Here is a 12,705-nt window from a genome sequence, read left to right as displayed (position 1 = left end):
ACAGGTTATGCGCCGATTATCCAGGATCAGGTGTTCCATGCTCTGAATGTTCACAGGAATGACTGCTGTGGGCTGGGAACCACCACGGCCGGGATCATCACTGACGGATGTACGGCCATCTTTGAAATCTTTACACCACTCAAATGTCTTACTGTGGCTGAGTGTCTCATCACCGCACTGTGCTTGAAGTCTTCTGTAGATATCCGCGGGTTTTACACCTTCGTTCACAAGAAACGTCATCACCACACGCCGTTCCATGCACGCACCAACACTGCTGTCTGCCATCTTGATTAACAGTCTCTAGACTGGTCCGCGACATGTGCGCCACTTATCAGTAATAGGACACACTAGCCGCTTACTACTGCTTGTAGTACCGCCGCGCTATGTAAAGTAAAAAGGAGAGAAGCGCCTCTAAGTGCAGCATTAAAGTATTTATTAGCAAACACTGTAAAAGCCACTCACATTGTGTCAAATAAAGGAAGGCTCAAATGGGTAAAAGTCTGTAGCCGTGTCCTTGCTGTCATGTCCGCACCGTGGAGACTGTAGATGTAACAGAATGGGATAAGGGAGCGCACTTCCGCCCTTAGTGGTTCAGCGCATGCTTCGAAACGAGCCGCTTTGCATGCTGGTGCCCCATATATCATCACACTGTCGTTGCACTCTAAGGTGCGTTCCAGATGCCATCTTTAGAGACTTCACATGCCAGCCGGCCATTCTGTTACATCTAGTCTCCACAGTGCGGACGCGGCCATTACAGCAAGAACACGGCTACACACTTTTACCCATTTGAGCCTTCCTTTATTTGACACAATGTGAGTGGCTTTTACAGTGTTTGCTAATAAATATTGTTAATGCTGAACTTAGAGGCCCTTCTCTCCTTTTTACTTTACACAGAGTCTGCTACAGCTATAAGAAGCTAGCCCTAGTGCTATACGGACTGTTTAATGACATTGGACTTTATGCATTCTTTTTGTGCCCCTTGTCTATAGGAGTTGGGGATCCTCTTTTGTGCTGATTCTCCTCTCTTCTCAGTGGTTTGTGTTTCTTGTATTGCCAAGCTAGCATCCCTTTTTATATCTGTAAAATTAAAAGTCCTGATTTGACTTCAAAGCCCCTCGTAAAACTGGAGTGAAAAAACTGGTGCAACTGCACAGAAACCAATCAGCTTCCAGGTTTTATTACCAAAGCTTAATAGAACAAGCTGAAGTTTGGCTACCATACACAACGGCACCAGATTCTGAGTGCACCAGCTTTAGTAAATCTCCCACATTTTGTTAATTTTTTCGAGCATGTAAACATGTGCCCTAAACTTGACTTTAGATACACTTTAAAATTCAGTTCGGTTTTGGGCACCAATTCACAAAAAACATTGGGGAACTGGAGAAAGTACAGAGAAGGACAACCAAACTGATACCAGGCATGGAGGAGCTCAGCTATGAGGAAAGATTAGAGGAACTGAATTTATTCTCTACTGAGAAGAGGAGATTAAGGGGGGATATGGTCACCATTTATAATACATAAGGGGGGATATGATCACCATGTATAATACATAAGGGGGGATATGATCTCCATGTATAATACATAAGGGGGGATATAATCAACATGTATAATACGTAAGGGGGGGATATGATCTCCATGTATAATACATAAGGGGGATATGATCACCATGTATAATACATAAGGGGGGATATGATCTCCATGTATAATACATAAGGGGGGATATGATCACCATGTATAATACATAAGGGGGGATATGATCACCATGTATAATACATAAGGGGGGATATGATCTCCATGTATAATACATAAGGGGGGATATGATCTCCATGTATAATACATAAGGGGGGATATGATCTCCGTGTATAATACATAAGGGGGGATATGTTCTCCGTGTATAATACATAAGGGGGGATATGTTCTCCGTGTATAATACATAAGGGGGGGATATGATCTCCGTGTATAATACATAAGGGGGGATATGTTCTCCGTGTATAATACATAAGGGGGGGATATGATCACCGTGTATAATACATAAGGGGGGATATGATCTCCATGTATAATACGTAAGGGGGGATATGATCTCCATGTATAATACGTAAGGGGGGATATGATCTCCATGTATAATACGTAAGGGGGGATATGATCTCCATGTATAATACGTAAGGGGGGATATGATCTCCATGTATAATACGTAAGGGGGGGATATGATCACCATGTATAATACGTAAGGGGGGATATGATCTCCATGTATAATACGTAAGGGGGGATATGATCTCCATGTATAATACGTAAGGGGGGATATGATCTCCATGTATAATACGTAAGGGGGGATATGATCTCCATGTATAATACGTAAGGGGGGATATGATCTCCATGTATAATACGTAAGGGGGGGATATGATCACCATGTATAATACGTAAGGGGGGACATGATCTCCATGTATAATACGTAAGGGGGGGATATGATCACCATGTATAATACGTAAGGGGGGACATGATCTCCATGTATAATACGTAAAGGGGGATATGATCTCCATGTATAATACGTAAGGGGGGGATATGATCACCATGTATAATACGTAAGGGGGATATGATCACCATGTATATTACATAAGGGGGGATATGATCACCATGTATAATACATAAGGGGGGATATGATCACCATGTATATTACATAAGGGGGGATATGATCAACATGTATAATACATAAGGGGGGATATGATCAACATGTATAATACATAAGGGGGGATATGATCTCCATGTCTAATACATTAATACATAAGGGGGGATATGATCTCCATGTATAATACATAAGGGGGAATATGATCTCCATGTATAATACATAAGGAGGGATATGATCTCCATGTATAACACATAAGGGGGGGATATGATCTCCATGTATAATACATAAGGGGGATATGATCTCCATGTATAATACATAAGGGGGGATATGATCTCCATGTATAATACATAAGGAGGGATATGATCTCCATGTATAATACATAAGGGGGGGATATGATCTCCATGTATAATACATAAGGGGGAAATGATCTCCGTGTATAATACATAAGGGGGGATATGATCACCATGTATAATACATAAGGGGGGATATGATCACCATGTATATTACATAAGGGGGGATATGATCACCATGTATATTACATAAGGGGGGATATGATCACCATGTATAATACATAAGGGGGGATATGATCACCATGTATATTACATAAGGGGGGATATGATCAACATGTATAATACATAAGGGGGGATATGATCAACATGTATAATACATAAGGGGGGATATGATCTCCATGTCTAATACATTAATACATAAGGGGGGATATGATCTCCATGTATAATACATAAGGGGGGATATGATCTCCATGTATAATACATAAGGGGGGATATGATCAACATGTATAATACATAAGGGGGGATATGATCACCATGTATAATACATAAGGGGGGATATGATCTCCATGTATAATACGTAAGGGGGGATATGATCTCCATGTATAATACGTAAGGGGGGATATGATCTCCATGTATAATACATAAGGGGGGATATGATCTCCATGTATAATACATAAGGGGGGATATGATCTCCATGTATAATACGTAAGGGGGGATATGATCTCCATGTATAATACATAAGGGGGATATGATCTCCATGTATAATACGTAAGGGGGATATGATCTCCATGTATAATACATAAGGGGGGATATGATCTCCATGTATAATACATAAGGGGGGATATGATCACCATGTATAATACATAAGGGGGGATATGATCTCCATGTATAATACATAAGGGGGGATATGATCTCCATGTATAATACATAAGGGGGGATATGATCTCCGTGTATAATACATAAGGGGGGATATGTTCTCCGTGTATAATACATAAGGGGGGATATGTTCTCCGTGTATAATACATAAGGGGGGGATATGATCTCCGTGTATAATACATAAGGGGGGATATGTTCTCCGTGTATAATACATAAGGGGGGGATATGATCACCGTGTATAATACATAAGGGGGGATATGATCTCCATGTATAATACGTAAGGGGGGATATGATCTCCATGTATAATACGTAAGGGGGGATATGATCTCCATGTATAATACGTAAGGGGGGATATGATCTCCATGTATAATACGTAAGGGGGGATATGATCTCCATGTATAATACGTAAGGGGGGGATATGATCACCATGTATAATACGTAAGGGGGGATATGATCTCCATGTATAATACGTAAGGGGGGATATGATCTCCATGTATAATACGTAAGGGGGGATATGATCTCCATGTATAATACGTAAGGGGGGATATGATCTCCATGTATAATACGTAAGGGGGGATATGATCTCCATGTATAATACGTAAGGGGGGGATATGATCACCATGTATAATACGTAAGGGGGGACATGATCTCCATGTATAATACGTAAGGGGGGGATATGATCACCATGTATAATACGTAAGGGGGGACATGATCTCCATGTATAATACGTAAAGGGGGATATGATCTCCATGTATAATACGTAAGGGGGGGATATGATCACCATGTATAATACGTAAGGGGGATATGATCACCATGTATATTACATAAGGGGGGATATGATCACCATGTATAATACATAAGGGGGGATATGATCACCATGTATATTACATAAGGGGGGATATGATCAACATGTATAATACATAAGGGGGGATATGATCAACATGTATAATACATAAGGGGGGATATGATCTCCATGTCTAATACATTAATACATAAGGGGGGATATGATCTCCATGTATAATACATAAGGGGGAATATGATCTCCATGTATAATACATAAGGAGGGATATGATCTCCATGTATAATACATAAGGGGGGGATATGATCTCCATGTATAATACATAAGGGGGATATGATCTCCATGTATAATACATAAGGGGGGATATGATCTCCATGTATAATACATAAGGAGGGATATGATCTCCATGTATAATACATAAGGGGGGGATATGATCTCCATGTATAATACATAAGGGGGAAATGATCTCCGTGTATAATACATAAGGGGGGATATGATCACCATGTATAATACATAAGGGGGGATATGATCACCATGTATATTACATAAGGGGGGATATGATCACCATGTATATTACATAAGGGGGGATATGATCACCATGTATAATACATAAGGGGGGATATGATCACCATGTATATTACATAAGGGGGGATATGATCAACATGTATAATACATAAGGGGGGATATGATCAACATGTATAATACATAAGGGGGGATATGATCTCCATGTCTAATACATTAATACATAAGGGGGGATATGATCTCCATGTATAATACATAAGGGGGGATATGATCTCCATGTATAATACATAAGGGGGGATATGATCAACATGTATAATACATAAGGGGGGATATGATCTCCATGTATAATACGTAAGGGGGGATATGATCTCCATGTATAATACGTAAGGGGGGATATGATCTCCATGTATAATACATAAGGGGGATATGATCTCCATGTATAATACGTAAGGGGGATATGATCTCCATGTATAATACATAAGGGGGGATATGATCTCCATGTATAATACATAAGGGGGGATATGATCTCCATGTATAATACGTAAGGGGGATATGATCTCCATGTATAATACATAAGGGGGGATATGATCTCCATGTATAATACATAAGGGGGGATATGATCTCCATGTATAAGTACATAAGTGGTTCATATAGTGAACTCGGTGTAGAGCTATTCACCCTGAGGTCATCACAGAGGACAAGGGGGTGCTCTACATCTGGAGGAAAAGAAATGTAATCTCCAAACACGGAAAGGTTTCTTCACAGTGAAAGCTGTGAAAATGTGGAATAGACTCCCTCAAGAGTTGGTTCTGGCCAGCTCAGTGGATTGCTTCAAAAAAGTCCTGGATTCTTTCCTAGATACATAGAATATAACTGGATATAACATTTATAGGTAAAGTTGATCCAGGGAATATCCGATTGCCTCTCGGGGGATCAGGAAGGAATTTTTTTCCCAGCAGGAGCAAATTGGATCATGCTTTGCTAGGTTTTTTTGCCTTCCTCTGGATCAACTGTGGGTGTAGGATTATAATTTTTTTTTTTTCTATGGTTGAACTGGATGGACTTTTGTCTTTTTTCAGCCAGACTAACTATGTAACATTACTAGTGCATACACCTGAATCTGACTTGATTTCAGACTATACTCTGTAGAGCAGAACTGGCAGAGAGAGGGGCAACATCTATGGCAGATCAGGTGACCTGCATGCACACGTGCTGACAAAGAAACACGCTGACAGTAGAAGAGAGCAGAGACCCTCATTAGCTTGTTGCTGCTCCTCCACTGTCCAATAGCAGTGCAGGCTGAGGGAAGGAAGGTGACCAAGTGGTGTTGATTAACTGCAGTCAATAAAGGTCAGGTCACCCTGCACATCAACAATGCCAGCTATAGAAGAGTTAATTTACAAACCTTTTCCATGCTTTACAGTTCCCCTATGTGTTTTAACTGTGCATTTAGCGGTTTGTCTGAAGCGGTCCGTTAATGATAAGGATTTATTTTTAATTCCATAGATTTATGACATTAGTCGTGAAATCCGCGGTTGTCAGTACTGTAGGCTGAGTAATCCCACTGACAAATGGAACACAAGCTGTCAGTGTGTGGGCACTGGACGTGGTTAGAAAGCTCTAATTTCAGCATTTCTGCCGATCTCCTCAGTAAAAAGCATGTCATTTTAGCCATTAGGATGTTTGGGAAAATTACATATTTCCTTCTTATCATCACAAACCTCTTAGTTGTAGGAGTGATGCTTAGAGTTTATTTTGGGATTCAGAAATGTAGAATGACAGCAAAGAAGCAGCAATTGGCTGTCAATAACTCTCCAGCAATTGGCTGCCAAGAAACTGCCATGAAACTCTGGGTGGGAGTTGGCCATCTAGAGGGATAACTAGAACTTGGGCAGTACTCAGTAGCTAAATCATGCTACTAAACTTCCTAGGAACAGCAATCAGTCACGACACAGATCAGACAAATGGCTCTTAATGGTGTAAGCTACACACATAGCCTGTAGTAGCGAGTTAATAGAGATTAATTGCGCACATTTAAAGCATTTTGTCACCAAGTATGATTAAATTGTATCTGACCAAAAAACAAAGATGTATTATATTGCAGCTTACCATGCCTTATATGTGATGGCTGCATTAGTTTTCTTTTTTTTTTTTTAGGCTTCGGTTTCCTTTATTTTCGACTGGTGATCCAGACAGTAACACACTTTCTGTCACTGGGTGGCTACACCCAGTCCTCCACTTTATCTATGGAGGAGCAATGTAGCCACCCTTGGACAGCAGCATTGTCAACCTGTGTAGGGGGTAGTATTAGAGGGACTGTAGAAGATATAGATGAACATTACATTAATCACTGACTCATCTTTTAACAAAAAAATTAACTGACTCACAACATCCTCCCCAATCCTGTGGTTCCTGCTGCACTTGATGATTATCTTCTGCTGCCTCGCCAGCCAGTGTAGCAGTCAGGGCATTATTAATGCTTGCAATAGTGAGTGCTCATTGCCCAGCGCTGGCAAGTGACCTCACTGACCAATGATTTATCTGAGCCCACTTTTTTCTGGAACAGAATCGTGGAAGAAAGAAGGGCACAGAAGAGTGCAGTTTTCAAATGCCTGGACTGTAATATCAGCTAATATGGGTAGTGGAAGAGAGTCATTAAAGGAGCTAATGGCAGCAGAGATCGGAAGAGCTGAACTAAACATTTAAAACCGGACTCCTCCTAATACTTTTACATTTACAACAGGGGTCTCCAAACTCTCTAAACAAATGTCCAGTTTACTGTCCTTCAGACTTTAGAAAGGCTGGAGAATGGCCAGTGGGAAAGGAAAATGTCCTGGCCAGGGGCGGACTGACAACTCATGGGGCCCCCGGGCAATAGGGGATCATGGGGCCCCTGTGTCCTTGCCCATACCCAAAAAAGCCTATGAAAAAAACAATGAAAGGTACCAGGGGCCTCTCATAGGGCCCCCTACTGACCCCGGGCCCTCGGGCAGTGCCCGAGTGCTCGAATGGTCAGTCCACCCCTGGTCCTGGCATAAGTGGGAGTGAATAATGCTCCATCTTTATTATAAAGGGGGGAGGAATGGTGCCCTATTATTGGTGTCAGTGGAAGCAATAGTGCCCCACTGTTGGTGTCAGTGGCAGGAGTTATGCCCTATTGTTGGTATTAGTGGGAGAAATAGTGCCCCATCATTGGTGTCCGTGGGAGGCATAGTACCCCAAAAGCAAGATAAAGGCAAGCAAAAGGCTGGGGCTTGGTAATATTCCAGGGAATGATTGGCTTAGACCAGAGGTCTCTAAACTTTTTAAACAAAGAAGGGAATTTCCTGTCCTTCAGATTTTAGGGGGGGGGAGGGGGGGAGTAGAGTGAGGCCAATGGAATATCCTGGTAGAAGGGGGAGCAAATAATGCCTCCCCTTTGGAATTAATGGGAGGAATAGTGCCCCATCACTCGTGTCAGTGGGAAGAATAATGCCCGATTGTTGGTTCCAGTCAGAGGAATAGTGCCCCAAGGGCCAGATAAAGGCAAGCAAAAGGCTGCATCCAGCCCCGGGGCCACAGTTTGGAGACAGCGGATTTACAGTTTTCTTTCCTTTTGGAGTAGTTTTAACTAAAAATGAAAACGGACCATTGTAAGCACACCTGTCAATGTTAAATGGTTGGTCGCAATCCCTAACTGATACTTTTGCTGGACAGCTTTCTCAGTTAAAGGAAGTTGAAAAAAAAATTATTTACTGGCAGGATTACTAGGTGGAAAAAAGGGGGAAAAAAGCCTAAAAAAAAAAGAAACAGAATTCAGCAACTACATCTAAGGATTGATAAACTGCTGGACATGTAACTTTTGTTTCTGGGTCTAGGCACACTTTAACCCACTACTACGTGCTATTAGGTAGCTTACACCATAGACATAAACTTGTTCTAAACATGTAGCAACTAGTCTTGGCAATTAAAACTTAGTAATTCTAGCAATAGGACTGTTGATAAAAATCTTGCATGTGCTCCTGCCCTAAGAAATCTAAAGACAGAGTTCACAACTCTGCTATGTTGTGATTGCTGGATAATAGCCAGTGTAGATCTTACACAAATGTTGAGTTAAAGAAGTATCCCTTGCTTTTTAGCATGTTTATTAAGCCCCCCAGGGGACCAAGTACATATAGCAGTTGGTCCCGATCCAATCTGCCCCATGGTTGCACAGCTTGCCTTCACCCCACTGTCCGACCACGCTGCTAGCAAGGAGACAAATAGCTACTGAGGGATGATTGACAACACTTGTCTCTGGCAGCAAGTGCACACTGGGGACGAGTGTTGCCATTCTGTACACCAGGGGGTAGGATCAGCTGCATTCACAATACAAGCTAAAGATCCGTCTACCAAAACAGTTATAAAAGAATTAAAACTTATAAACTTAAAAAAGAAAACTATTAAAATAAAACTGACCTAAAACCATTATAGCAAATGTTAAGATGCCTTCATACACAGTTGATCATTTCTATAAGGCACATGCCTTCAATCTCTGTAAATAACAAGCAAAAATATAGAGAAAAACTCCATAAGCCGGTTTCTCCACCTTTCCTTAGGAGAGCCAACGTGACAGCTTTTAGAATTATAGGTAATTAGGCATGGTGATGTGTCTAGATGGTGCTTGTGTTTCAAAGGTGGCCTGAAAGGTTTTAAACAGCCTGGATCTCAATGGCATCTCATAAAGAAGAGGAAAATAAGGGGAAACCGTTATATTTGCAAACCTACTGCATTTCCCTGCACACACTAAATGAGAAGACTTATTTTAAAGTGGTTGTAAACCACTGGAATGAAAAATTGAACAAATCATATCCTTATATAGTGTGTTCTTCCCTCAGTCCATAGCACTTCGTGTAGATCCTGCATGGTCTGTCCTTCTTCTATCTGCAGGAGACGTTTCTGACAGTTTTCCCCAGACACCAGGCAATAAATGGAGATAACCTACCCTCACCCTTCTCCAGACACATCTTGAGGCACGCCGTTCGAAAAGCTAATAAACTAAATAATACTACATATGGCAGCACCCACATACATTTTTACAATGCACGCCAGTATCGATTAGTATACCATTGTTTCTCCTCGCCCTCAGTTTCTCTCCCTCATTCAGCTAATATGACCCCTGTGCTAAGAGAAAGGGAAGGGAAAGGGCAAACAAGGGTGCTGTGTAGATGCCCAATGTTCTCCTTATCAACCGATGGCATCATCAGTTGTTAGGATGCTGGCGGCTTGCCTGCAAGGTGCCCAATTTTGTAATGTTGAACAAAAAAAGCCTGGGGCTTTGTGCAACAAAATGTCAGACGTAATCCACCTCTCAGCTTGACAAATTGTAAACAATTTGGGGTAATTTTTAGACACTTTGCCAAGGCACCCCTGAAGGACCCAGAAGACAACCCAGGGTGCCATTGCACCCTGGTTGAAAAAAGGTGGTCTAAGATGTGCAAGTTTCCCTATGAGGCTATGTAGAGGAAGTGTGTCCATTCCCTCCACTCAGGTTTCAAATTACACTATGCTGGGTGCTCTGCAGTGTGTGACATCAGATCTCTGTCCCTTGTCTCCTGGAAGCTTTAAAAACCTATCTAAACTGTGTACTTTGGAAGGCTGTGGAGGAGAGGATGTTGCAGATGAAGAGGTATAACTTGTGTTGGAGGACTTAATTCATCACTGTGTATCATCTGAGGCTAGCCACTTCAGTGTGCTTATCTAAGGGTTTATTAGCACTGAACTATTCTAACACAAAAGATAGTCTGGCATTTTATATATTTCATTAGTGTACAGATTCATGGGTAGAAATGCCTAAGGAAGCCGCCATTAATCATCAGCCATGATCCATGGTGGTAGGTCTACACTGGGATCTCTGTAGCAGTTGGTCTGACAATAATGACATATTAAACTTACTCATGCCAATGTTCATTGTGCTTTTGGTAGAGCAGTGTATCCAGGGCCACAGCTTTAACATCCGGAGCTCCTGGGGAAGGCCACTGGTTGGTGAGGTGTGTGGTAAGCTCCTGTCTTGATCTTAAGTCATTATTCTTTAGAATAGTCCTGTGAAGATACAGATAGGGAACTCCTTTATTTTCTCTCAAAATAAAGGCTTGATAATGAATGGAGGAACAACAGAGACTCAAGGAAAATGGATGTAAGTGATGGAGGACAGGGATGTTATACGGGTTAATCCACCCAAAAGAAATCATTCTGCATCGGAGGGACTGTTCCTACTATGAAAGTCAGTATGCCGGCAGTACATGGGACAAGATCGTTCTCTCTGCCCTGCCCACTAGCCACCTGTAACCTGCACAAAATGAAAGGTTATCAATTTTAAAACTTGTTTCAAAATTTTTCATGATGATGGTTGTCCAAGGACTTGGTCTCAGATGCATCATTTCCCTTTTCCAGACACATGGATATGAGAAAGTAGGAAACATAATGATGTTTTTTTGGATGCTGATCACAAGGTTTGAAACTGTGATGAGAGAGGGTAAGGCTGCAATTGTGAAAAAAAAGGGCTTAGCACCAAAGCCATGAGTTAAACCCACAACTACTTATCATGGTGACTGAACTCTCTGAGCTACATAGGGTGATGGCTGTTGTTTTAACCTGTGGGTATTCACCCAATACAGTTCATTATAGATGCAGGCCTCTTTTAAACTAGCTTCCGGTCCTTAGAAAAAGAAATATATATTTTCATCCTTGTGTGATAAGTTGAAGATGAATGGTCAGGAGACGATAGGAGAGGATTTCCTCTGGTGATCTGCTTCCCTCTCCTACCCATTTGTCTCAGTGGTGGATGATTGTCTATTAGAGTGAACAGGGTGGACATCTGCATATATTGGCAGGGGAAGAGATCAGTAGAGGAAATTCATAACACTGAATCTTCTTACTGAAGCTATTAGAAGGCAATTTAAAAAGCTCCTTTGGCAGTACCTCTCACATGGATCACAGATCATTCTGCACTCCTGTAACCCGTTTTCAGCCAACAGCTGGCTGGAGCCTGCTGTCGGCTGACGTCACTCAGCCGGTCCAGGCTGGGGAAATATCCTGTCTTTAAATTTGGGATCCACCCCAGAATCTGGAGCGGCACCTGGCTCAGCCTCTCAGTGAGCTGCTGAGAACCTGAACCAGCCGCTCGCTCCCCCTCCACAGCCCAGTGCTCCAGTGAGCAGAAGGGGGTTGAGAGTTGGTTTTAGAGTAGATAGTGGTGACTGACAGTCTGCTCAAAGCGGTCATGTGATCGCTGAGCTCTCACACAGCCAGGGGCAGCATAGCCAGGGGCAGCATTGGCAACTATCATCTTGGCTAAAGTATTCATCTTGGATTAAGTATTAAGCATTGCACTTCGGCTCTGCAATCCGGAAAATGCACAAAGCAAGAATCCGAATACTAAACAGACTACAGGTGACCTGTTTCCCCATCCAGAACTTTTAGATCTAATCCAGTCTGCCTCTTCATCTCACCACTCTGTAACATGCACTCCCTACTCTTCCTTCTCATAGTTGTATCCTCTCTGTTCAAACTCTATCTCCTTCACCCCCTTCTCCACCTCACAGATTATATATATCGCCCTCACTCCTGTCTTCACC

General features: G+C 42.0%; 1 protein-coding gene across 2 annotated transcripts in view; it reads right to left on the bottom strand.

The window, feature by feature from the left end:
* Positions 1 to 12,705, bottom strand: part of RUNDC3B (RUN domain containing 3B) — a 346,416-nt gene that overhangs the window by 97,629 nt on the left and 236,082 nt on the right. The window contains exon 9 of one of the 2 annotated variants that reach the window (XM_089666259.1): positions 11,024 to 11,170. The exons of the other annotated variant lie outside the window; for it this stretch is intronic. Within the exon in view, the coding sequence (XP_089522385.1) occupies positions 11,024 to 11,170 (147 nt within the window). The remainder of the gene's footprint in view (positions 1 to 11,023; positions 11,171 to 12,705) is intronic. 2 annotated transcript variants of the gene reach the window in all.

The sequence above is a fragment of the Staurois parvus genome, unplaced genomic scaffold (assembly GCF_062004578.1).
Source record: "Staurois parvus isolate SC_StPar_1 unplaced genomic scaffold, SC_StPar_1.0 ptg000051l, whole genome shotgun sequence".
Lineage (NCBI taxonomy): Eukaryota > Metazoa > Chordata > Amphibia > Anura > Ranidae > Staurois > Staurois parvus.
The sequence above is the reverse complement of the archived record's forward strand: the minus strand, read 5'-3'. Positions and strand labels throughout refer to the sequence as shown.